The 26,814-nt window shown below is 58.1% G+C and overlaps 1 protein-coding gene across 1 annotated transcript; it reads right to left on the reverse strand.

Moving 5' to 3' along the window:
• On the reverse strand, positions 1-25,711 carry LOC142585770 (lipopolysaccharide-induced tumor necrosis factor-alpha factor homolog). Its single transcript, XM_075696762.1, has 3 exons — positions 25,348-25,711; positions 4,204-4,360; positions 1-893 (listed from the first exon to the last, which is right to left on the reverse strand). The coding sequence occupies exons 1-3, from the start codon at positions 25,361-25,363 to the stop codon at positions 791-793; spliced, it is 276 nt and encodes a 91-aa protein (XP_075552877.1). The 5' UTR covers positions 25,364-25,711; the 3' UTR covers positions 1-790.
• Positions 25,712-26,814: the final 1,103 nt, after the last annotated feature.

Consider the following 26,814-nt stretch of genomic DNA (forward strand, 5'->3'; position numbering starts at 1 on the left):
TCAATTGCCATGATGTTTACTGAGAGTGGTCTTCAAGGAAGATTGCCAAACTAATTGCCACCAGTTGAAATGAAAATGTCCACGAAGAATGTCTCCAACTTAATCACCACGTAAGTTACTGAATAGAAACTACCGGAAATTATTGCCGAAATGAGATTTTCTGAAAGCGCGTAGCCTTTACGTTCACTTGCTTTCTTTCTGAGCTCAAACACTCGCACATTTTCTATAGTGCAACCACACATACTAGTTCCGCAGAAATGCGGAAGGCAGAGTACAATGCCAGTGCGAGGGAAAGTTCGGGTGAACGACAAATTTTTTCCTCGCGTCTTCTCTATACCTGTCAAACTGGGATTCCTAAGTAGGGCTAAAAAGAGAAGGACGGATATGAAAACGTGTGTGGTCGTTCTTACACCTGCCATTGTCCTTTTCAGCGCCGCTTAGGAATCTCAGTATGACAGACCTAGTGGCGCGGATTACGGCCTTTCTCGAAGTCTGTGTGTGCTACGCCGACCACACGATACGGACGAATACAGCAGCGGGAACGAGCCATTGCACACACGCAGCTCTACCCTCTTCGCACGCGCACAAAACGCAGAGTCCACGAGTTCGCCTCTGGCACGTGAACGTGACAAGCTTGCGCGAGGTTAGCGCGGACACGTGGTCGTCGCCGCTCCTTCCGCCGCACGTCATCCTCGCCGTCAGCAACGCACAGCAGAAGCCGCGTCAGTCCGTGCGCCGTTTCCTGTTTACGTAGGCGGCGGCGGCGGCGGCTGCCGGTGTCCCGTCGCGTTCACAGCATCCGGCGCTCTCCCAGCGTAATGTGACAGTTGGGGCAGCTGTGGGCGGTGTCCTTCCACGCGTCCACCACAAAGGGCACCCAGAAGCAGGGTAAACTGCACACACGCGAGCGCGTTTTTTTTTTTTAAAGAAGAGAAACACAACTACTACAAAAAGAAAAAAAGAGAAAGAAAACCACAATCATCACCGAAAAGCAATATCACCACCACTAACATTAATGGCAAAAGAAAAAAACAGCAGCCGTACATACAAGGAAAGCACGAAAAGGCTATAGTGTGACAAAAAAATAAAATAAATTGTGCGGTTTTGCGTGTCAAAAAACCACGATCTGATTATGAGGCACGTCACAGTGGCCGGGAACTCCGGATTAATTTTGTTCACCCGGGTTTCTTAAACGCGCATCCGGAGCACGGTGCACGAGCACTACTGCATCCCCGTGCCATCGAAACCGCGGCAGCCGCGGCCGGGAATCGAAACCGTGACCTCGTGATTAGCACGCGCAGCGCCGCAGCCGCTAAGCCACCGTGTAAACAAAGCCACAAAGCCACAAAGCCACAAAGTAAACTTCGCTAGGGCCGTTTGACCTGTAATACCGAAACACATTACTCGGGTAGAAAAAGAAACACAAACAAAGCAAGAAGAAAATATCGACACGCGCGTTATATACGGACGAACTCGTCACAAGCACACGAAGAGCACACAGATGCCAGCACCGAAAGCATAATCTGGTACCTGGGACGGTTAACCATCAAAGAGAAGTGAAAGAGTCCACTCATGTGCACGTAGACGCAACATCCATATTCGCACACCAACCTGATCAACCTCTGGTTAACAGAGCATCACAGCCAGAATGCTTGTTGTTGCTTACTTCTAGCTTTCTTTTTTGTATTCTCTCCAAAGTTGTGCATTTGGGGTTTTAGTGTAGCCGGCTCTACAAAGGACCACGTTCCAATGTGGCTATATGTAGTAAATAAATAAATAAATAAATAAATAAATAAATAAATAAATAAATAAATAACCATGCCTCAGATATCAGTTTTGTCGATCTGGTCTCTCAGTTGATTGACATCTCAGAAATGAACTCATTCGGTGCTTCTCAAGCCAAGGCAGTTTTCTTCTCATCCTACGGCAATGCAGCAGCAACTTAAAGTTATCAATTACCGCTACATGCGTCGGCTTCAACGTTTATAGATATCAATTTATACAGTACATATTGTCTACAGGCTACTCGTAGACCTCTTTTCCTTCTGATAGGCTTCTCCTTTTGCCTGTATGTTCTACAGACTGTCAGGAAGAAACGTTATTGGTTTTCTTGAGCCACCGCGGTCGGCAGATTACCTAGCGGCTTATAAGCGGAACGTCTATAAACATGCAATAATGTCTGGAAGGCCTAAAGTCCACAAGACGTCTGCAGACTTCACAGAAAAGTGTCAGCACACTTCCTATATACCAAGTAAGATTTTGCAGTGAGGCAACACGTTGGGCCTTCGGCATGTCGCTTGCCCCAAAAGCCTTGCAAAGGGATCAACGGTAGGCGAACAAAGAAAACCTCAGCCTGTATAGCCGACGATTCGGCAAGGAGACTTGAGTTCGTCAGGGCAAAAACTGACTCTTTGTCCCCTTGCTAAAATGTTGGCTTCAGGCTTGCCGCGTTCGTCCGCTGTTCATCACTACGTCTTTACATTGCTCTTAACCATCTGCTTGTTTTTTTTACATATATACCAATCACTTTTTTTCTTCTCTTGACAGGCCTCCTACTTTCGTTGGACTCGCGCTACCACCGTTCTAGCCCGTAAACCCGTTCTGTGACGAGACTCAAGTGCTCGAATCTTCCTGTAATCTTCCTGAAGCTCCCTTCCTCGTAATCTCACTCGGTTGGAGAACGTTTCACTCCGGAGACTTCGGGCTGGGCAGTTTGCGCAACCTGGGTGTGGGGGTCAGGTTGGGGCCCAGCCCAGACCAAGGTTTACCTGGCGAAGTGCTCAAAAGTGCTCTGTCCCCGTGTCTTCAGCGGATGATCGCCATCTGCTGTGTCTATGGTCAGAGACAAAGGCTACAAGAGAGAAGGTTGTTAGAGGCGCCGCGATATACCGACAGACCAGGAGAGCGAAAGCTTTGTTGAAAGAAATTGAACAGCTAGGACAACAGGCGGCCCTTGTAGACGCTGCCTGGGTCCAAGGCAAAGAGGCCTACACCGCCGTGGTGGTCGACAGCCGGGGCGAGGTACGGGACGCCGTCACCATCTTCACTAAGGATTCCACGGTGGCGGAGCAAGCCGCGATTGCTCTAGCCATCAGGAACCGTAAATGGTCTTTCATCTATAGCGATTCCAAAGCAGCAATTAAGAGCTTTGACAAAGGCTATGTAGCTGGGACTGCGGCTAAAATTATCGACAAGGTCGAAACTATCAAAACAGAAATCCGATGGTTTCCTGCACATATGGGACAAGTGGACGAGACTCGGCCCAACCTCAACGAGGTGACGAACGACCTGGCACGAGGACTTGCTTGCCGTACCGGTCAGAACCGAACCGACGCCCACTACCATTCCGGGGAACATAAAGATCAGTTACTAACTTACAACGACATCACTAAATATTACTACTTGGGGCGTAGGCAATTCCCTCTGCCACACGTAAAATTGAACAGGGCTCAGGCAGTGACGCTACGTTTACTGCAAACCGGGACGTACCCCACTCCGTATTTCATAAATAAAATTCACCCCGAAAGAGAAATTAGGCAAGAATGTAACGTATGCGCTGGCATCATTGACATCAGACACATGCTGGCGGGCTGTCCCGCGACTCTCGCCGACCCGGAAGAAAAATGGCTTTACTGGCACAAGTTGATAACAAGCTCTTCATATCAAGATCAGCTACGGGCTGTCCAGAGGGTCCATGATGACGCCATAAGGCTCGGCCTGGCGGTGCCGACGTGGACGCGGCCCGCCTCGGTCTGAAAATACCGGGCTTCAGGACACTAATAAAGTTTTGTGAATGAATGAATGAGTCTGCAGACTGTGAGCGCTTAATCACGGGCAAGAGAGTTCCACGGGCCACTTATGCAGCTTCTTCACGAAGAATGCCTGCATGCATGTGCATTTAATTTCATTTCAATTTTTACGCTCCCATAAATATGAACAATACATTTCAAAGAATACATTAATCTGTAAGCCTCATGGCCAAAAGACTGATCACGAGACTTCCTGTAATCCATGTACCGTATAACGGTAATTACACGGTGAACAGCATCACGTTATTCAGAAAGAAAGAAGAAAGCTACATGACAAGCACAACTACACTGCATATAATAAATACATCATAATATACATGTTGAATATAACAAACTATAAAAATATGGTCAAAACAACCACAAAAAATGATTCCCCAGAATACGCGTTACTCACCAGAAGAAGCAGCACACTCCCACCATGATGTAGGTGCACAGGCCGACCGTCTTCTTTGTCTGCGTCATGATTTCATGGCAGCAGTGTGGGCAGCGCATCTGCATCGGCGTGGCTGTCAGCGACTGTGTAGGCACCACTATCACCGTCGGGGTTGGGGCTGCAGCAGAAGGCAAGGAACATTTCTTTCTGAACGTCGTCGTAGGAATAGAAATCCAGCTTGGCAAGAAAGAGAGATAACAAAGAGAGGAAAGGCAGGGAGGTCTGCAGTTGTAAGAGCATGTAATACAGAAGGGTGCAAGAGCACTGCCGCTTGGCATACTTGGTACATCGATATAATGAATGAAGTGGCGCGAAATAAACGAGGCCTTAGGAGCACGACGACGAACGCAAACTTACAAGCGCCAAGTTGCGACAGTTCATGTTTGTGGCGGAATTTGGAAGTATGGTTTGACATTTACCGGAGGGTCTTTTAACAACATGAAAAGAAAGAAGACGACACATAACTGACATATTTTTCTTTGCTTCATGCTGTCAAAAGAAAGTGTCCGCTGAATCTTGGAATAGTAGGAGTCGACTAGCCCAGCTGGAAAGCATTGTAGAGTTTACGTAGGCGCCTATGATGTGTGCTATATATGTGCTTTTATGTAGTCGTTTATTTCGCACTGCATTTATCGTATAAGTGTAGGTTATATGGGACAGAGTTCATTAGTGGAGAAAAAATTCCGAAATGGATACCGGACTGGCGCCATCTTACCGAGGGCACCATGAAGCCAGTGTGCTTGCGAAGGGAGAGGACAATTTACAGATTGGGCGGCATGTATCTTGGTGTGCATGCGTCTCACGGTTATGCAGGTGATACTAAAGCCCAGGCACGATTTATATCAATGTCCGCGAAAGAATCGCGCAGTCATAAAGGAGCGTTTGAAGTTGCAATCGGCAAGTTGTTTTTTCAAATAATATTTTCCTGATTAGGTTAAGCTGTTGACGTCAAATATATATGCTGATGATTCGAGTGTACATTTTTTAAGGTAACGACATAAACTAAGTCATCTTTTGCAACAACATTATGAGGGATATATAAAATTGGTGTTGCCTCTGGTATGGAATGCGGATTAACAAGGATTAAAGAAAATGTTATGTCTTCACCTAAAACAATATCATTTGTTTTAGGTCAAGATATAGCCTTTTAGGTCATGTGTTCTTAGATCAATTCATTTTTAAAGACACCTTTACGAAAGTCATGTGGTCATCAGATCTATCGAGCCTAGTGTGTCAAGCCAAGTAGAAAGACTAAGTAGGCAGGATGCTCAGCATCTGTTATCGCGTACAGTACAATAATGACGTTCGAAAAGGATACGGAAGCCACTTCGCAGAACACTGCAAAAAAGTGTGCACGCATACCCACGTTTGCTAACACAATTTTTTAAGCAAAGGAAAAGCTGAGACAAAAAGTAAAATAGTTGGAGCGTGTTATATAACGAAAGCAGGTGGTCAGTGTGTCAACTGCCCACCTTTGGCGCTGCACGAAAAAGAAGTTTTATTTCTTTCCAGGCGTCTGGACACACGCATTAATTTGACTTTTGCAATCTTTTGTATAATGATGTGTGTGTTATGCGTCTGACGCGCACTATGTATGATGTAGCTGGTTAGTTGAAATAAACGCTAGTTGGAAGTTCAGCGCCCGTTCTGTCGTTTGTGTACTTTTCGTCCTCAGTCACAAGCGCTGTTTTAAGAACACTGTCATACTGACACATGACGAGCCCTCTCGAGCGAAGTCCGCGCACGGCGCGGGTTCGATTACGCCGAGCTACGGATAAATTTAAAGGATATTTTTTTGTCGCTGAAGAGAGGAACAAGGCAGTCGCACATGCATCGTTACCCAAGTTGGCATAATAATAATATTTGGGGTTTTACGTGCCAAAACCACTTTCTGATTATGAGGCACGCCGTAGTGGAGGACTCCGGAAATTTTGACCACCTGGGGTTCTTTAACGTGCACCTAAATCTAAGCACACGGGTGTTTTCGCATTTCGCCCCCATCGAAATGCGGCCGCCGTGGCCGGGATTCGATCCCGCGACCTCGTGCTCAGCAGCCCAACACCATAGCCACTGAGCAACCACGGCGGGTCAAGTTGGCATCAAAGAGGAATACTGAAGAGCGGCGCGTAGTAGCACGCACTGTGGCCCAAGTTGGCGTCAGGTTCGTTGAAGAGCGGTCCAGACTGAGTGGCACATTATCCAGGGCTCCAAGTTGGCATCAGAGAGGTTCACTGAACAGCGGCGCATACCCAATGCCACATAACCAGTTAAATTAATTAATTAAATTATGGGTTTTACGTGCCAAAACCACTTTCTGATTATGAGGCACGCCGTAGTGGGGGACTCCGGAAATTTTGACCACCTGGGGTTCTTTAACGTGCACCTAAACCTAAGTACGCGGGTGTTTTCGCATTTCGCCCCCATCGAAATGCGGCCGCCATGGCCGGGATTCGGTCCCGTGACCTCGTGCTCAGCAGCCCAACACCATAGCCACTGAGCAACCACGGCGGGTCCACATACCCAGTGACCAAAGTTCGTGTGACGGTTGGTTCGAACTCTCTTGCCTCAGCACATCCGCCGGATGCGCTACCCATTAGACCATGGGCTAGCCAATCTCAGTGGCCCAAGCTGGTGGGAAAACGGTCACGGACGGACGGACGGACGGACGGACGGACGGACGAGCGAGCAGGCAGGCAGGCAGGCAGGCAGGCAGGCAGGCAGGCAGGCAGGCAGGCAGGCAGGCAGGCAGGCAGGCAGGCAGGCAGGCAGGCAGGCAGGCAGGCAGGCAGGCAGGCAGGCAGGCAGGCAGGCAGGCAGGCAGGCAGGCAGGCAGGCAGGCAGGCAGGCAGGCAGGCAGGCAGGCAGGCAGGCAGGCAGGCAGGCAGGCAGGCAGGCAGGCAGGCAGGCAGGCAGGCAGGCAGGCAGGCAGGCAGGCAGGCAGGCAGGCAGGCAGGCAGGCAGGCAGGCAGGCAGGCAGGCAGGCAGGCAGGCAGGCAGGCAGGCAGGCAGGCAGGCAGGCAGGCAGGCAGGCAGGCAGGCAGGCAGGCAGGCAGGCAGGCAGGCAGGCAGGCAGGCAGGCAGGCAGGCAGGCAGGCAGGCAGGCAGGCAGGCAGGCAGGCAGGCAGGCAGGCAGGCAGGCAGGCAGGCAGGCAGGCAGGCAGGCAGGCAGGCAGGCAGGCAGGCAGGCAGGCAGGCAGGCAGGCAGGCAGGCAGGCAGGCAGGCAGGCAGGCAGGCAGGCAGGCAGGCAGGCAGGCAGGCAGGCAGGCAGGCAGGCAGGCAGGCAGGCAGGCAGGCAGGCAGGCAGGCAGGCAGGCAGGCAGGCAGGCAGGCAGGCAGGCAGGCAGGCAGGCAGGCAGGCAGGCAGGCAGGCAGGCAGGCAGGCAGGCAGGCAGGCAGGCAGGCAGGCAGGCAGGCAGGCAGGCAGGCAGGCAGGCAGGCAGGCAGGCAGGCAGGCAGGCAGGCAGGCAGGCAGGCAGGCAGGCAGGCAGGCAGGCAGGCAGGCAGGCAGGCAGGCAGGCAGGCAGGCAGGCAGGCAGGCAGGCAGGCAGGCAGGCAGGCAGGCAGGCAGGCAGGCAGGCAGGCAGGCAGGCAGGCAGGCAGGCAGGCAGGCAGGCAGGCAGGCAGGCAGGCAGGCAGGCAGGCAGGCAGGCAGGCAGGCAGGCAGGCAGGCAGGCAGGCAGGCAGGCAGGCAGGCAGGCAGGCAGGCAGGCAGGCAGGCAGGCAGGCAGGCAGGCAGGCAGGCAGGCAGGCAGGCAGGCAGGCAGGCAGGCAGGCAGGCAGGCAGGCAGGCAGGCAGGCAGGCAGGCAGGCAGGCAGGCAGGCAGGCAGGCAGGCAGGCAGGCAGGCAGGCAGGCAGGCAGGCAGGCAGGCAGGCAGGCAGGCAGGCAGGCAGGCAGGCAGGCAGGCAGGCAGGCAGGCAGGCAGGCAGGCAGGCAGGCAGGCAGGCAGGCAGGCAGGCAGGCAGGCAGGCAGGCAGGCAGGCAGGCAGGCAGGCAGGCAGGCAGGCAGGCAGGCAGGCAGGCAGGCAGGCAGGCAGGCAGGCAGGCAGGCAGGCAGGCAGGCAGGCAGGCAGGCAGGCAGGCAGGCAGGCAGGCAGGCAGGCAGGCAGGCAGGCAGGCAGGCAGGCAGGCAGGCAGGCAGGCAGGCAGGCAGGCAGGCAGGCAGGCAGGCAGGCAGGCAGGCAGGCAGGCAGGCAGGCAGGCAGGCAGGCAGGCAGGCAGGCAGGCAGGCAGGCAGGCAGGCAGGCAGGCAGGCAGGCAGGCAGGCAGGCAGGCAGGCAGGCAGGCAGGCAGGCAGGCAGGCAGGCAGGCAGGCAGGCAGGCAGGCAGGCAGGCAGGCAGGCAGGCAGGCAGGCAGGCAGGCAGGCAGGCAGGCAGGCAGGCAGGCAGGCAGGCAGGCAGGCAGGCAGGCAGGCAGGCAGGCAGGCAGGCAGGCAGGCAGGCAGGCAGGCAGGCAGGCAGGCAGGCAGGCAGGCAGGCAGGCAGGCAGGCAGGCAGGCAGGCAGGCAGGCAGGCAGGCAGGCAGGCAGGCAGGCAGGCAGGCAGGCAGGCAGGCAGGCAGGCAGGCAGGCAGGCAGGCAGGCAGGCAGGCAGGCAGGCAGGCAGGCAGGCAGGCAGGCAGGCAGGCAGGCAGGCAGGCAGGCAGGCAGGCAGGCAGGCAGGCAGGCAGGCAGGCAGGCAGGCAGGCAGGCAGGCAGGCAGGCAGGCAGGCAGGCAGGCAGGCAGGCAGGCAGGCAGGCAGGCAGGCAGGCAGGCAGGCAGGCAGGCAGGCAGGCAGGCAGGCAGGCAGGCAGGCAGGCAGGCAGGCAGGCAGGCAGGCAGGCAGGCAGGCAGGCAGGCAGGCAGGCAGGCAGGCAGGCAGGCAGGCAGGCAGGCAGGCAGGCAGGCAGGCAGGCAGGCAGGCAGGCAGGCAGGCAGGCAGGCAGGCAGGCAGGCAGGCAGGCAGGCAGGCAGGCAGGCAGGCAGGCAGGCAGGCAGGCAGGCAGGCAGGCAGGCAGGCAGGCAGGCAGGCAGGCAGGCAGGCAGGCAGGCAGGCAGGCAGGCAGGCAGGCAGGCAGGCAGGCAGGCAGGCAGGCAGGCAGGCAGGCAGGCAGGCAGGCAGGCAGGCAGGCAGGCAGGCAGGCAGGCAGGCAGGCAGGCAGGCAGGCAGGCAGGCAGGCAGGCAGGCAGGCAGGCAGGCAGGCAGGCAGGCAGGCAGGCAGGCAGGCAGGCAGGCAGGCAGGCAGGCAGGCAGGCAGGCAGGCAGGCAGGCAGGCAGGCAGGCAGGCAGGCAGGCAGGCAGGCAGGCAGGCAGGCAGGCAGGCAGGCAGGCAGGCAGGCAGGCAGGCAGGCAGGCAGGCAGGCAGGCAGGCAGGCAGGCAGGCAGGCAGGCAGGCAGGCAGGCAGGCAGGCAGGCAGGCAGGCAGGCAGGCAGGCAGGCAGGCAGGCAGGCAGGCAGGCAGGCAGGCAGGCAGGCAGGCAGGCAGGCAGGCAGGCAGGCAGGCAGGCAGGCAGGCAGGCAGGCAGGCAGGCAGGCAGGCAGGCAGGCAGGCAGGCAGGCAGGCAGGCAGGCAGGCAGGCAGGCAGGCAGGCAGGCAGGCAGGCAGGCAGGCAGGCAGGCAGGCAGGCAGGCAGGCAGGCAGGCAGGCAGGCAGGCAGGCAGGCAGGCAGGCAGGCAGGCAGGCAGGCAGGCAGGCAGGCAGGCAGGCAGGCAGGCAGGCAGGCAGGCAGGCAGGCAGGCAGGCAGGCAGGCAGGCAGGCAGGCAGGCAGGCAGGCAGGCAGGCAGGCAGGCAGGCAGGCAGGCAGGCAGGCAGGCAGGCAGGCAGGCAGGCAGGCAGGCAGGCAGGCAGGCAGGCAGGCAGGCAGGCAGGCAGGCAGGCAGGCAGGCAGGCAGGCAGGCAGGCAGGCAGGCAGGCAGGCAGGCAGGCAGGCAGGCAGGCAGGCAGGCAGGCAGGCAGGCAGGCAGGCAGGCAGGCAGGCAGGCAGGCAGGCAGGCAGGCAGGCAGGCAGGCAGGCAGGCAGGCAGGCAGGCAGGCAGGCAGGCAGGCAGGCAGGCAGGCAGGCAGGCAGGCAGGCAGGCAGGCAGGCAGGCAGGCAGGCAGGCAGGCAGGCAGGCAGGCAGGCAGGCAGGCAGGCAGGCAGGCAGGCAGGCAGGCAGGCAGGCAGGCAGGCAGGCAGGCAGGCAGGCAGGCAGGCAGGCAGGCAGGCAGGCAGGCAGGCAGGCAGGCAGGCAGGCAGGCAGGCAGGCAGGCAGGCAGGCAGGCAGGCAGGCAGGCAGGCAGGCAGGCAGGCAGGCAGGCAGGCAGGCAGGCAGGCAGGCAGGCAGGCAGGCAGGCAGGCAGGCAGGCAGGCAGGCAGGCAGGCAGGCAGGCAGGCAGGCAGGCAGGCAGGCAGGCAGGCAGGCAGGCAGGCAGGCAGGCAGGCAGGCAGGCAGGCAGGCAGGCAGGCAGGCAGGCAGGCAGGCAGGCAGGCAGGCAGGCAGGCAGGCAGGCAGGCAGGCAGGCAGGCAGGCAGGCAGGCAGGCAGGCAGGCAGGCAGGCAGGCAGGCAGGCAGGCAGGCAGGCAGGCAGGCAGGCAGGCAGGCAGGCAGGCAGGCAGGCAGGCAGGCAGGCAGGCAGGCAGGCAGGCAGGCAGGCAGGCAGGCAGGCAGGCAGGCAGGCAGGCAGGCAGGCAGGCAGGCAGGCAGGCAGGCAGGCAGGCAGGCAGGCAGGCAGGCAGGCAGGCAGGCAGGCAGGCAGGCAGGCAGGCAGGCAGGCAGGCAGGCAGGCAGGCAGGCAGGCAGGCAGGCAGGCAGGCAGGCAGGCAGGCAGGCAGGCAGGCAGGCAGGCAGGCAGGCAGGCAGGCAGGCAGGCAGGCAGGCAGGCAGGCAGGCAGGCAGGCAGGCAGGCAGGCAGGCAGGCAGGCAGGCAGGCAGGCAGGCAGGCAGGCAGGCAGGCAGGCAGGCAGGCAGGCAGGCAGGCAGGCAGGCAGGCAGGCAGGCAGGCAGGCAGGCAGGCAGGCAGGCAGGCAGGCAGGCAGGCAGGCAGGCAGGCAGGCAGGCAGGCAGGCAGGCAGGCAGGCAGGCAGGCAGGCAGGCAGGCAGGCAGGCAGGCAGGCAGGCAGGCAGGCAGGCAGGCAGGCAGGCAGGCAGGCAGGCAGGCAGGCAGGCAGGCAGGCAGGCAGGCAGGCAGGCAGGCAGGCAGGCAGGCAGGCAGGCAGGCAGGCAGGCAGGCAGGCAGGCAGGCAGGCAGGCAGGCAGGCAGGCAGGCAGGCAGGCAGGCAGGCAGGCAGGCAGGCAGGCAGGCAGGCAGGCAGGCAGGCAGGCAGGCAGGCAGGCAGGCAGGCAGGCAGGCAGGCAGGCAGGCAGGCAGGCAGGCAGGCAGGCAGGCAGGCAGGCAGGCAGGCAGGCAGGCAGGCAGGCAGGCAGGCAGGCAGGCAGGCAGGCAGGCAGGCAGGCAGGCAGGCAGGCAGGCAGGCAGGCAGGCAGGCAGGCAGGCAGGCAGGCAGGCAGGCAGGCAGGCAGGCAGGCAGGCAGGCAGGCAGGCAGGCAGGCAGGCAGGCAGGCAGGCAGGCAGGCAGGCAGGCAGGCAGGCAGGCAGGCAGGCAGGCAGGCAGGCAGGCAGGCAGGCAGGCAGGCAGGCAGGCAGGCAGGCAGGCAGGCAGGCAGGCAGGCAGGCAGGCAGGCAGGCAGGCAGGCAGGCAGGCAGGCAGGCAGGCAGGCAGGCAGGCAGGCAGGCAGGCAGGCAGGCAGGCAGGCAGGCAGGCAGGCAGGCAGGCAGGCAGGCAGGCAGGCAGGCAGGCAGGCAGGCAGGCAGGCAGGCAGGCAGGCAGGCAGGCAGGCAGGCAGGCAGGCAGGCAGGCAGGCAGGCAGGCAGGCAGGCAGGCAGGCAGGCAGGCAGGCAGGCAGGCAGGCAGGCAGGCAGGCAGGCAGGCAGGCAGGCAGGCAGGCAGGCAGGCAGGCAGGCAGGCAGGCAGGCAGGCAGGCAGGCAGGCAGGCAGGCAGGCAGGCAGGCAGGCAGGCAGGCAGGCAGGCAGGCAGGCAGGCAGGCAGGCAGGCAGGCAGGCAGGCAGGCAGGCAGGCAGGCAGGCAGGCAGGCAGGCAGGCAGGCAGGCAGGCAGGCAGGCAGGCAGGCAGGCAGGCAGGCAGGCAGGCAGGCAGGCAGGCAGGCAGGCAGGCAGGCAGGCAGGCAGGCAGGCAGGCAGGCAGGCAGGCAGGCAGGCAGGCAGGCAGGCAGGCAGGCAGGCAGGCAGGCAGGCAGGCAGGCAGGCAGGCAGGCAGGCAGGCAGGCAGGCAGGCAGGCAGGCAGGCAGGCAGGCAGGCAGGCAGGCAGGCAGGCAGGCAGGCAGGCAGGCAGGCAGGCAGGCAGGCAGGCAGGCAGGCAGGCAGGCAGGCAGGCAGGCAGGCAGGCAGGCAGGCAGGCAGGCAGGCAGGCAGGCAGGCAGGCAGGCAGGCAGGCAGGCAGGCAGGCAGGCAGGCAGGCAGGCAGGCAGGCAGGCAGGCAGGCAGGCAGGCAGGCAGGCAGGCAGGCAGGCAGGCAGGCAGGCAGGCAGGCAGGCAGGCAGGCAGGCAGGCAGGCAGGCAGGCAGGCAGGCAGGCAGGCAGGCAGGCAGGCAGGCAGGCAGGCAGGCAGGCAGGCAGGCAGGCAGGCAGGCAGGCAGGCAGGCAGGCAGGCAGGCAGGCAGGCAGGCAGGCAGGCAGGCAGGCAGGCAGGCAGGCAGGCAGGCAGGCAGGCAGGCAGGCAGGCAGGCAGGCAGGCAGGCAGGCAGGCAGGCAGGCAGGCAGGCAGGCAGGCAGGCAGGCAGGCAGGCAGGCAGGCAGGCAGGCAGGCAGGCAGGCAGGCAGGCAGGCAGGCAGGCAGGCAGGCAGGCAGGCAGGCAGGCAGGCAGGCAGGCAGGCAGGCAGGCAGGCAGGCAGGCAGGCAGGCAGGCAGGCAGGCAGGCAGGCAGGCAGGCAGGCAGGCAGGCAGGCAGGCAGGCAGGCAGGCAGGCAGGCAGGCAGGCAGGCAGGCAGGCAGGCAGGCAGGCAGGCAGGCAGGCAGGCAGGCAGGCAGGCAGGCAGGCAGGCAGGCAGGCAGGCAGGCAGGCAGGCAGGCAGGCAGGCAGGCAGGCAGGCAGGCAGGCAGGCAGGCAGGCAGGCAGGCAGGCAGGCAGGCAGGCAGGCAGGCAGGCAGGCAGGCAGGCAGGCAGGCAGGCAGGCAGGCAGGCAGGCAGGCAGGCAGGCAGGCAGGCAGGCAGGCAGGCAGGCAGGCAGGCAGGCAGGCAGGCAGGCAGGCAGGCAGGCAGGCAGGCAGGCAGGCAGGCAGGCAGGCAGGCAGGCAGGCAGGCAGGCAGGCAGGCAGGCAGGCAGGCAGGCAGGCAGGCAGGCAGGCAGGCAGGCAGGCAGGCAGGCAGGCAGGCAGGCAGGCAGGCAGGCAGGCAGGCAGGCAGGCAGGCAGGCAGGCAGGCAGGCAGGCAGGCAGGCAGGCAGGCAGGCAGGCAGGCAGGCAGGCAGGCAGGCAGGCAGGCAGGCAGGCAGGCAGGCAGGCAGGCAGGCAGGCAGGCAGGCAGGCAGGCAGGCAGGCAGGCAGGCAGGCAGGCAGGCAGGCAGGCAGGCAGGCAGGCAGGCAGGCAGGCAGGCAGGCAGGCAGGCAGGCAGGCAGGCAGGCAGGCAGGCAGGCAGGCAGGCAGGCAGGCAGGCAGGCAGGCAGGCAGGCAGGCAGGCAGGCAGGCAGGCAGGCAGGCAGGCAGGCAGGCAGGCAGGCAGGCAGGCAGGCAGGCAGGCAGGCAGGCAGGCAGGCAGGCAGGCAGGCAGGCAGGCAGGCAGGCAGGCAGGCAGGCAGGCAGGCAGGCAGGCAGGCAGGCAGGCAGGCAGGCAGGCAGGCAGGCAGGCAGGCAGGCAGGCAGGCAGGCAGGCAGGCAGGCAGGCAGGCAGGCAGGCAGGCAGGCAGGCAGGCAGGCAGGCAGGCAGGCAGGCAGGCAGGCAGGCAGGCAGGCAGGCAGGCAGGCAGGCAGGCAGGCAGGCAGGCAGGCAGGCAGGCAGGCAGGCAGGCAGGCAGGCAGGCAGGCAGGCAGGCAGGCAGGCAGGCAGGCAGGCAGGCAGGCAGGCAGGCAGGCAGGCAGGCAGGCAGGCAGGCAGGCAGGCAGGCAGGCAGGCAGGCAGGCAGGCAGGCAGGCAGGCAGGCAGGCAGGCAGGCAGGCAGGCAGGCAGGCAGGCAGGCAGGCAGGCAGGCAGGCAGGCAGGCAGGCAGGCAGGCAGGCAGGCAGGCAGGCAGGCAGGCAGGCAGGCAGGCAGGCAGGCAGGCAGGCAGGCAGGCAGGCAGGCAGGCAGGCAGGCAGGCAGGCAGGCAGGCAGGCAGGCAGGCAGGCAGGCAGGCAGGCAGGCAGGCAGGCAGGCAGGCAGGCAGGCAGGCAGGCAGGCAGGCAGGCAGGCAGGCAGGCAGGCAGGCAGGCAGGCAGGCAGGCAGGCAGGCAGGCAGGCAGGCAGGCAGGCAGGCAGGCAGGCAGGCAGGCAGGCAGGCAGGCAGGCAGGCAGGCAGGCAGGCAGGCAGGCAGGCAGGCAGGCAGGCAGGCAGGCAGGCAGGCAGGCAGGCAGGCAGGCAGGCAGGCAGGCAGGCAGGCAGGCAGGCAGGCAGGCAGGCAGGCAGGCAGGCAGGCAGGCAGGCAGGCAGGCAGGCAGGCAGGCAGGCAGGCAGGCAGGCAGGCAGGCAGGCAGGCAGGCAGGCAGGCAGGCAGGCAGGCAGGCAGGCAGGCAGGCAGGCAGGCAGGCAGGCAGGCAGGCAGGCAGGCAGGCAGGCAGGCAGGCAGGCAGGCAGGCAGGCAGGCAGGCAGGCAGGCAGGCAGGCAGGCAGGCAGGCAGGCAGGCAGGCAGGCAGGCAGGCAGGCAGGCAGGCAGGCAGGCAGGCAGGCAGGCAGGCAGGCAGGCAGGCAGGCAGGCAGGCAGGCAGGCAGGCAGGCAGGCAGGCAGGCAGGCAGGCAGGCAGGCAGGCAGGCAGGCAGGCAGGCAGGCAGGCAGGCAGGCAGGCAGGCAGGCAGGCAGGCAGGCAGGCAGGCAGGCAGGCAGGCAGGCAGGCAGGCAGGCAGGCAGGCAGGCAGGCAGGCAGGCAGGCAGGCAGGCAGGCAGGCAGGCAGGCAGGCAGGCAGGCAGGCAGGCAGGCAGGCAGGCAGGCAGGCAGGCAGGCAGGCAGGCAGGCAGGCAGGCAGGCAGGCAGGCAGGCAGGCAGGCAGGCAGGCAGGCAGGCAGGCAGGCAGGCAGGCAGGCAGGCAGGCAGGCAGGCAGGCAGGCAGGCAGGCAGGCAGGCAGGCAGGCAGGCAGGCAGGCAGGCAGGCAGGCAGGCAGGCAGGCAGGCAGGCAGGCAGGCAGGCAGGCAGGCAGGCAGGCAGGCAGGCAGGCAGGCAGGCAGGCAGGCAGGCAGGCAGGCAGGCAGGCAGGCAGGCAGGCAGGCAGGCAGGCAGGCAGGCAGGCAGGCAGGCAGGCAGGCAGGCAGGCAGGCAGGCAGGCAGGCAGGCAGGCAGGCAGGCAGGCAGGCAGGCAGGCAGGCAGGCAGGCAGGCAGGCAGGCAGGCAGGCAGGCAGGCAGGCAGGCAGGCAGGCAGGCAGGCAGGCAGGCAGGCAGGCAGGCAGGCAGGCAGGCAGGCAGGCAGGCAGGCAGGCAGGCAGGCAGGCAGGCAGGCAGGCAGGCAGGCAGGCAGGCAGGCAGGCAGGCAGGCAGGCAGGCAGGCAGGCAGGCAGGCAGGCAGGCAGGCAGGCAGGCAGGCAGGCAGGCAGGCAGGCAGGCAGGCAGGCAGGCAGGCAGGCAGGCAGGCAGGCAGGCAGGCAGGCAGGCAGGCAGGCAGGCAGGCAGGCAGGCAGGCAGGCAGGCAGGCAGGCAGGCAGGCAGGCAGGCAGGCAGGCAGGCAGGCAGGCAGGCAGGCAGGCAGGCAGGCAGGCAGGCAGGCAGGCAGGCAGGCAGGCAGGCAGGCAGGCAGGCAGGCAGGCAGGCAGGCAGGCAGGCAGGCAGGCAGGCAGGCAGGCAGGCAGGCAGGCAGGCAGGCAGGCAGGCAGGCAGGCAGGCAGGCAGGCAGGCAGGCAGGCAGGCAGGCAGGCAGGCAGGCAGGCAGGCAGGCAGGCAGGCAGGCAGGCAGGCAGGCAGGCAGGCAGGCAGGCAGGCAGGCAGGCAGGCAGGCAGGCAGGCAGGCAGGCAGGCAGGCAGGCAGGCAGGCAGGCAGGCAGGCAGGCAGGCAGGCAGGCAGGCAGGCAGGCAGGCAGGCAGGCAGGCAGGCAGGCAGGCAGGCAGGCAGGCAGGCAGGCAGGCAGGCAGGCAGGCAGGCAGGCAGGCAGGCAGGCAGGCAGGCAGGCAGGCAGGCAGGCAGGCAGGCAGGCAGGCAGGCAGGCAGGCAGGCAGGCAGGCAGGCAGGCAGGCAGGCAGGCAGGCAGGCAGGCAGGCAGGCAGGCAGGCAGGCAGGCAGGCAGGCAGGCAGGCAGGCAGGCAGGCAGGCAGGCAGGCAGGCAGGCAGGCAGGCAGGCAGGCAGGCAGGCAGGCAGGCAGGCAGGCAGGCAGGCAGGCAGGCAGGCAGGCAGGCAGGCAGGCAGGCAGGCAGGCAGGCAGGCAGGCAGGCAGGCAGGCAGGCAGGCAGGCAGGCAGGCAGGCAGGCAGGCAGGCAGGCAGGCAGGCAGGCAGGCAGGCAGGCAGGCAGGCAGGCAGGCAGGCAGGCAGGCAGGCAGGCAGGCAGGCAGGCAGGCAGGCAGGCAGGCAGGCAGGCAGGCAGGCAGGCAGGCAGGCAGGCAGGCAGGCAGGCAGGCAGGCAGGCAGGCAGGCAGGCAGGCAGGCAGGCAGGCAGGCAGGCAGGCAGGCAGGCAGGCAGGCAGGCAGGCAGGCAGGCAGGCAGGCAGGCAGGCAGGCAGGCAGGCAGGCAGGCAGGCAGGCAGGCAGGCAGGCAGGCAGGCAGGCAGGCAGGCAGGCAGGCAGGCAGGCAGGCAGGCAGGCAGGCAGGCAGGCAGGCAGGCAGGCAGGCAGGCAGGCAGGCAGGCAGGCAGGCAGGCAGGCAGGCAGGCAGGCAGGCAGGCAGGCAGGCAGGCAGGCAGGCAGGCAGGCAGGCAGGCAGGCAGGCAGGCAGGCAGGCAGGCAGGCAGGCAGGCAGGCAGGCAGGCAGGCAGGCAGGCAGGCAGGCAGGCAGGCAGGCAGGCAGGCAGGCAGGCAGGCAGGCAGGCAGGCAGGCAGGCAGGCAGGCAGGCAGGCAGGCAGGCAGGCAGGCAGGCAGGCAGGCAGGCAGGCAGGCAGGCAGGCAGGCAGGCAGGCAGGCAGGCAGGCAGGCAGGCAGGCAGGCAGGCAGGCAGGCAGGCAGGCAGGCAGGCAGGCAGGCAGGCAGGCAGGCAGGCAGGCAGGCAGGCAGGCAGGCAGGCAGGCAGGCAGGCAGGCAGGCAGGCAGGCAGGCAGGCAGGCAGGCAGGCAGGCAGGCAGGCAGGCAGGCAGGCAGGCAGGCAGGCAGGCAGGCAGGCAGGCAGGCAGGCAGGCAGGCAGGCAGGCAGGCAGGCAGGCAGGCAGGCAGGCAGGCAGGCAGGCAGGCAGGCAGGCAGGCAGGCAGGCAGGCAGGCAGGCAGGCAGGCAGGCAGGCAGGCAGGCAGGCAGGCAGGCAGGCAGGCAGGCAGGCAGGCAGGCAGGCAGGCAGGCAGACAGACCGACCGACCGACCGACCGACCGACCGACCGACCGACCGACCGACCGACCGACCGACCGACGGACGGACGGACGGACGGACGGACGGACGGACGGACGGACGGACGGACGGACGGACGGACGGACGGACCCAAAAAAGTGCGTGTGGTATCCCAAGAATGCTAATCGCATTAAACATTCATTTTCATCACGTCGCATTCCATTCTTGCCACTTGACCAACAAGCTTCCTTGCAGTCAGCTCAAAACATGGCGCTTCTGCTCACCGCCCGGACAAGTCTTAAACAACGCCCTGCGCTATAACAGCCTTCGAGTCGACTATCTTGCATTGAGTGCCCTCAGTTCAACTCCAATGCCTCTCAGTCATCCAACCAGCAAGAGAACTTTCCTTACATGGCATACCTTGAGGATTCAGAGCCACTAGGTGAATCACTTATTCAGGGGGGCGGGAAAACATGGGGAAGGCGGGAGATGGAAATTAAAGACTGATGAGCCAAGTCCATTTGTTGAAACGTTGGCTCCCGCATTTACCTTTTATTTATTTATTTCTCGCTTTGCTCATATTCAGTGTGCTGTAATTTCAGTACACATTGCAGTTATACAGGTACTATAGACAACTTTTTAGTGGGTGGTTCTGAACAAAACACACTCTCGCAGAATGTAAATAGGTTCACCACCTTTTGCCATAGACAAAGACATCCATAACTGTCGTAGGTGATGACACTGCAACGGCAGCTGGTACGTACATTCTCCACTCGAATTACTGTTGGGCCTGTTTCCGCATTGCTTGAGGACCGAGTCATGGCTCGAAACCCGTTACCCCTGATTCTTGGGGATGGCTTTGAGGAAGCTCACGCCGACGTTCTTGTACAGCCACCTCACCGAACGAAAATTCGCCTTTCAAGTACAAGTGTTGTGTTGCAATGCCAAGAAAAAGTGTTACTATAAATGCCCAATGCTGCTACTTTGCCTAGTCGCACTACTTCTTTTATAAAGTGTCATTCACAGGCTGCCTGCAGTTCGTGCGTTTGCCGGACGGGACTCAACGGTCATGGTTATCACTGGCATGTCGTGAAAGTTGTTTACCTGAAGTAATGCCGTGTGAACCAAATGCACTTAGCGTAAAGGATGTCAATATTGGCAGTACACATCTTCCGTTACGCGTTCCTCATTTTCTGTAACATTTAGTGCAAGAAGGCACTGAACTCCAACTCGTCCTGCGTCAACATATTAATCTTATCGCCAGTGTTTATAATAATCTTGGCCTTTGCGAAGAGTCTCAATATTCTATTGGCCTTGTTCCAGGCTTACTGCCATGTGCCTGCCGGCTTTACTGATATAGCAAGGCTGACCATGAATTCATGGAACGCCACCGTGAAGAGCTTCTTACAAAAGGAGTCTTCCTGCCATCGTCCAGTCCTTGGATTGTCTCTGTTGTGTTGTCTCTGAACGCACAAAGAACTACATCCCACCTAATAAACGAAGGTTCATTGTCGCTCAGCACATGCCAGGTACTGCTGTTGTTATTGACGATATCGCTAGCTGCTCACTATTTTCTTGCATAAACTCGAAGTTTGCCTATTGGCAAATGCAAGTCCGTTCACAAGATCATTTCAGGATATTATTCGTCACGTCGTGGCACATTTCAATGAACACTGATGAATGTTCATTGAAATTCAAGAATGTCACTGATACATTCGAAAAGGCTACGTGCATACTCATTGAGAACTTGCTGTCTTGACACCGGAAATGCGAAGGTATATATTGCTAATCGCGACTAACTTCCAGGATAACATTCTCACACTGCTGCAAAAAGCTGGCTCCACTATCTCACTTCCTAAGTGACAGATCACTGCACCATCCCTGACGTTTCTTGGTTATGCTATTTCAAAGATGGAAACTACCAAAACTCACCAAACGTAGAAGCTATCTTGAATATACCAACGCCAACTACTGCCCGAAAAGTGCTTTCTCGAATTCAAACCGCGAACTTCTACCAACGATTCATCTCAACCTTCGCCATAAATTTGCGGATCCCCTTCAGACGGTTGTAAGAAGTGGCATATATAAGCGGACTCCTGACTGTGACTCTGCGTCCCAGGCCATGCGTGATGCCCTTACCTCAGGGCAAAGTCTTGGTAATTTTCCTCCCTCTGCCCCAACTACTGTGACCACGGATGCCTCTACCTCTGCCCTCGGGACTGTACTGCCACAGTGCCAATATGGTAATGATGCGGTGATCGACTATGCAAGTATAGAGCGTTGTTCTCTGCCGAGAAGTCGCGCAGCAATGTATAGGATTGTCTGGTGGTGCATTGGCTGCATGTCACAAATTTTGGTATTATCTTCTTCATAGTAAGTCTTGTCTGCTGACAGATAATTGGATTGTGGTTTGTCTCACAACAAACATGAAACCATCGTGGCACTTTACCGGTATTTTAATTGAACTTGTAGAGTTTGAGTTCACCGTGTAGCACAAGCATGTCAAGCTGAACGCAATCGAAGATACGTTGACGTATCTTGCCTGTGGTTCCCTACACGCAATGAGAACACTTTGTCAACTTCAAGACGAGGACGAGGAGTGCAAAACTAGACGCCACCGTCTGTTAACCGATGATGAAGCACTTCAGGGCTTTCTTGTCATAGGCGACGTTCTGTACCCTTCGCCCATCCCTCAATTTGAGCACAATTTTTGTGCCCCGTAAATTGTGACAGTCTGTTCTTGAACTGGCACGTGACAACAGCGGACTTTTGGATGCAAGGTGCCCGCGGAAGAAGGCACAAGACCGCTACTAGTGGCCGCAAATGACTTCTATGGCGACACAGTATGTTGGCGGATGTCAAACTTGTCGAAAAACAACAATCGCACAGCCGCAAAGAACGCCGGTGTAATGGGACTCATGCCGGTAACCGAGGTCCCATTCTCCACAATTTCCCTCGACTATGCCGCAGTGATATGTGACAACGACAGATGCATCATCAATGTTATAAACTTTGCCACGCGTCTTATAGTGGCCGGTGCCGTCTCTGCAACTTCTACAAACGAAGTGATTCATCCTTTCTCTTGCTCCAAGGCATTCCAAGCAACACTTCTCAGTCGCCTATGCCGCACGGCGAACAATGGCCTAGTCGAGAAAAGTAACACTACACTTGTTGTGACCAGGAAGGCCTGCTGCACCGACTCATCGTTTTAGAAAAAGAAACTCACTGCCGCCGCATTCGACGCGAGCACAAGAATGAATATCTCTTTACAGTTCTCGCCCATCGAAGGGTACATACCACTACTACCAACGGAGAGGTTGACGCCGTCCAAGGTGTGAGGCTTTCGAAGGAAGTCTTCTAGACTTAACTAAGGCTCGAGATGCAGCAGAAGAGAACGCTGCCAGAGCTCAGCAAGGTCGTCAACACCATTGGGACAAAACACATTGTGACATCTTTTCTGTGGATCAGTACGTCTTTCACCAATACCAACAATCCATTAACGATGGTATGACAAAGCTTGCAACAACTTTTAAAGGAGAGTACAAGATCACAGACCTAAAGACTCCTGTGACTCCGCCGGGCCAGTGGTGACCTGGAAAGCACTACAAGCGGCAGTGAGAGGATTGCTCCTGTGAGCCAACTGAAACCATTTCGACATTCATACGGGGATCGTGCAACTTTCCTTGACAACTAAACCTGGCCTAGGGCATCAAATACAACACCCTCATAACCCAAACTTGTGAAGAGCAAAGTTGCTTATCATACTTTGTGTGCAGAATGCGGGCGGCGAGCATCATTAGCCATATGTGACCACGATACGCTCCACGGGGAGTCCACGCTAGTTTTAGTGCTTAAAGTCAGGCGGGTGGGGGCGGCCCCCCTTCCGTTGTTTAAGGAGGGGCTCGGCCCCTCTCGGCAGTACAACTGTAGCACTGCGGCGCCCATTCGACAAGCGCTGCTAGTGATTTTATTACCAGTAGTGTCTTTTGCAGGACAATTTTAACTCTCTAAATTTTCGATCAATGATTTAATTGCGATTAATCGATCGCTGTGGCATGAGCAATAAACAAGAAAGCAGGTACGAGGCACTGCACATGATGGTCACCACCCTTGTTCGACTGAGATACTTGGCACAGCATATTCAGCCGAGCGTGAAGCTTCCTGCTCTAGAATTAGTGAAGGTTCCCCTTGGTTTATTTAGGTTGCCAGTTAATTTTCATTTGTTTAGTTGTGCATTCTGAGTGCTGTGTTATGCCAAAGACGCATGAATTTCGTCCACTTTTGTGGGTAAGTCGGTGCGAAACCATAAAATAAATTGCAGTGCCTGAGGCTGGCAATGAAGCAAGGCAACTAATGTTCTGTGTTGCAGTTAGACTTATTTGGTTTGAGTTCACATATCTTTAACCCTTTACGTCCCGAGTTATTTTTGAAAAAGAAGTTTTCAAAATGCCAATATTTTCTAAGTGCTTAATTTTTGTTGCTTGAAGAACTTTGCTATCTCTTGAATGTGAAATAAAATGATTCAAAGGACACCGGCCTAAACAATTCCCAAACTCGTTATTTTTGCTTGTCGCATGACTTACGTGGGGTACCCCAGCTAACGTTAGCTAAACTGTTAAAGTCTGGCGACCGAACACTGTAGGTCGTATGGTCAGATCTTGCACCGTGTTTTTATTCTTTGACTTGGTTCACTGCCGGATCCTGTGATTCAACGCTTCACTGCTTGTGAAGCGTTGAATCACAGGATCAGGAATACAGGGTGTATTAGCGAACACTTTCAAAAATCTTTAAAAGTTGCTTGTGGCAGATATCACAATTCTAGTTCATGAGCTGGTCTACTCAAAGCGACGGACGATACTTGCCAACAAAATTGAGATGCAATATCGACTAATTAATGAATAAAATCAATAATTAAGTTTCTAACTAATTACATTATGGCCCATATTGCAATTTAGAAATTCTAGCCGTGGAGTTCGCAAGGCGGATCCACTTGGAACGAATTTTCAAGATGACACCAGTTTCGAGATATGAATTCCCGAATTTTGCGGAGAAATGCATTGGCAGTGCATTTCTCCGAAATGCAGTTAATTTGTTACCAACCCGTCGTTTCATGCACTGAAGCACACAAGTAACTGGAACGCCGACGCATTTCTCCGCAAAGTTCGGGAATTTATATCTCGAAACTGGTGTCGTCCTGAGAATTCGTTCCAAGTGGATCCGCCTTGTGAAGTCCACTTCTAGAATTTGTAAATTGCAATATGGGTTATAAGATAATTAGCTAAAAAGATAATTAGTGAATTTTTGTTAATTCGTCGATTTTGAATTTAAATATTTTGTGCAAGTAGTGTCCGTCGCTTCGAGTAGACCGGCTCAAACTAGAACTGAGCAACCTACCACAGGCAACCTTTAAAAAATTTTGTATGTTCGTTGAAACATCCTTTAAATATATATATATATATATATATATATATATATATATATATATATATATATATATATATATATATATATATATATATATATATATATATATATGTTATAATAATATATATATATAATATATATATACCCTGCGCGCTAGAATCAATCAATCAATCAAGCAATGAGTGCGTTATGGTCTTCTTTTTCACGTGAGAATGGTCGCGTTCCAGCCGGCGACGGCACTGTCTTCACATATAGAAAAGTAAGACAGCTGCTCGAAGAGCAAAAGGAGTCACGAGAAGAGCCTAGATTGAATTTAAATCGACAAACGGCAGCGGCAATATTAGTATCATCAAAAATAAGTGCAGCATCGACAATAGAAGGAGTAGCAGCAACAGTAACAACTACAAAAATTGCAGAAACGGGCATCTTATCACCAGAATTTAACTTATTTATGCGTGACAAGTTTTTCCGATGAGGCACTTGTCCTAGGTAAATATTTTTTTTTAATTTCTCGCAACTTGAAAAATCGAAAAATATTGGAATTAGTCTCAGAATTAGTCTCAGTAGTCTCGTCCTTCTAGAACGCTAGAATTAATCGATCTTAATTTCCTTGGCAGTAGAGACGTTGCGTGGTTGGTTAAACAGTCGGCATAAACTACTAGCAGTGAAGGCAAAAAAAAAAAAAGAAAAGCTATTTAAGGCTTCGTGCTGCGAGGCGAGTTCCTCCCCGCATTCTTTCAGCAGGATGTCGCAGAAACTGAGACACATTATCTCGCCGCTGTGAGTCATCCCCACGTTTCTTCCTATAGAGCTTGATCACCATTCACGCCTCTCACGACAGGCCGCCAATGACTCCAACTGGAACACGTTGTAATAGCATGTTGTGTTCGTTTTCATCGCACGCAGCCAAAAGTGTACACGCCGGAGATATTGTCAGACTGTCGTTTGTTCGCAATGCAGCAGCAGCTCTCTAATAGAGCCACCATGTCGGTACTTCAAGACATGCATGAGTAATGCAGGGCGATCAATCCTGTTCTTCTTGCAGACGACCTTAGGACCGCATTATGCTACGTATTCGTTTTACATATCTATACATTGGCGTGCTTATCACAAGCGCACGCAAGTTCTGCGCAGTTGTCTAGCTCTTCCTTACGCGCAAAAGCCTATGTTGTATTTTCTCTCATGTATTGTAACCCACCCTGCTAAAATCCCGGTGGGGATTGCAGTATCAATAAATAAAAATAAAAATAAATAAACGCAGTAAATTTTTCTGACTTTCAGCGCACTTGCAATGCCGCTTTACCACGAACAAAGAAATGATGTAGCGCGTGCGGTCACCGTTCATTGTTACGCAGTTGTCATGTCGCAGCTGACAAGAACCCACCTTTGAGGCATCTGTGGCGCCTTGTTTACAACCTTAAAGCACGCATGATCCGTATCATCGCAAGTGTTGGGAGAGAAGATATCTCTGTGGCAAGCGTGTTAAAACAAAAAGAAAGAAGGAAAAAGAGATCTCGTTCGGTGCTCCGGTGGAAGCAGAGTCGAGAAGCCGCGAACGCTGCCTGCACTGCTTGAAGTCGAGCATGCTTCATTTCGCCGACGACTTCGGCGCTGAAAGCCGGCAAGCCTGTATTTTTTTATGTATTATTATTATTACGTCCGACCGTGCAAAGACCAATGTTACGAAAAATGTTAGGCGTAACGTTAAGAGACAGGAAGAGAGCGCTGTGGATCAGAGAGCAAACGGGGATGGCTGACATACTAGCTGACATTAAGAAAGAAAAAAAAAAGACATGAAGCCAGGCAGGCCATGTAATGCGTATAGTGTAGATGAACGGGGTAGCATTAGAGTTACAGAATGGGTGCCAAGGGAAGGGAAGCGCAGTCGAGGACGGCAGAGAGCTAGGTAAAACGGGTAGGGGTGGTGGAATCAGGCAATTTGCAGCCGCAAGTTGAAATCAGCTAGCGCAAGACAAGGGTAAATGGATATCCAAGGGAGAGAGGCCTCAGCCTTGCGGCAGACATAAAAAAAAGAAAATAGGCTGATGATGATCGTCACGTTGCCCACACCGCTGTAAGCGACGCCTTCGATATATTGTAAACAAGACTCACCCGGAGTGTACGCCATGACCTTTATAGGGTGCAGTCGGATCGGAGAGACCACCGGGGTTTGATGCCGCTGCACGTTTAGTTCTCCTCGAGAGGAAGCCTTCGGGAGCTGTCGGCGTGGCCGATAAACGCCAGAATCGCGGAGCGGAACTGCTGGCGACGGCACGCAGGCAACGCAAGGCACCCGCAACGAGTGGACGACCGGCGACGCCGCGCGAACGGGCCAGCCGTCTGCGAACCCAACACCCAGAAGCGGCTCTTTCTTTTTTTTCTTTTGCGTGCTTCTGTGACGGCGTCTGGTATAATATAATGCAGCGCTGTTGAACCTAGAACCAATAGGGAGCTCGAACCGACCGGCGCAGCATATTCGTTCGCGGCATGCGCTTTCTAGATCGCTCCATTTCTTTCTTTCTTACTTTCTTTTCTTTCTTATATTTGTATGACTCAGACCTAATTTCTTGCGCTTTGCAAGAACGGAAGGCCACACTGGGGCCAGTAAGGAGCAGTTGCAAGGATTTCTTGCGGCACCTGTGTTGGATTATCGAACTAACGCAACACTAGCTAAGGGCGACGTCTAACTGCTGAAACACTCGTCTGTTGCTCACAAGAGGGCGCCTGCCTCCACTTCGTTCAAAGAGGATGCGATTAGAACTAACAAACACCGTCATGTGATACCAGTCAAGTTTTGTTCAGAACTTGGCTGGATATCGGATGGTTAATGGCCAGACACTTATCTCCCGTACCTCATCAGTTAGCACCGATGTTTCGAGCGCACTCTGCCGCAATTCGCGGTATTCGTGATTTCATTAATCACTTTCGGTTTTTCGAGCGCTAAGAGAATTTGTTCGGGATATCGAAATCGGGCAGTCCGTCAGATGCGGACGGATTTTGAAGCTGAATTTCATAACTGTCGTCTGCTATTGGAAAACAGTAAGCAGACGTAGTGAACTTCCGTAAACCATATGATCAGTTTGAACTTCAGACAGATACGAATGTGCAAAATAGGCTCCTTAAAAAATAAAATTCCTGACATTACTTTTCTTTGCGCACAGGTTATCTCTAAAGCGCCGTTGGTTCCTATAGCTTCCATACCGCTGTACGCGATTCAGTTAGGCGGAACAAAAATATAGCGGCGCTCACGTTGGCGACGCCACGAACGTCTCACTTCTAAACAGCTGCGTCCGCAGACGGCGGGCATCTGTGTGCAGAGAACGGTACCGCGTAAGGCGTCCCCCCTCCCCATCTCTCTCTCTCTCTCTCTCTCTCTCTCTCTCTCTCTCTCTCTCTCTTCATTTGCCTGGTGGATGATTTACGAGAGAACGTATGCGATGTATAGGCAGTGTTTACGGATCGACGATGCGTCATTCGCAGTTTCCTGTAAGAATTGCCTGACCCGGCAAGAATGTGAAGTGTAAACGCATTACTGCTGTGAGAAGACGGCAACGTTCTGCGAAGCGATATTTGGTCTGC

This window comes from Dermacentor variabilis, chromosome 6 (genome assembly GCF_050947875.1).
Source record: "Dermacentor variabilis isolate Ectoservices chromosome 6, ASM5094787v1, whole genome shotgun sequence".
Lineage (NCBI taxonomy): Eukaryota > Metazoa > Arthropoda > Arachnida > Ixodida > Ixodidae > Dermacentor > Dermacentor variabilis.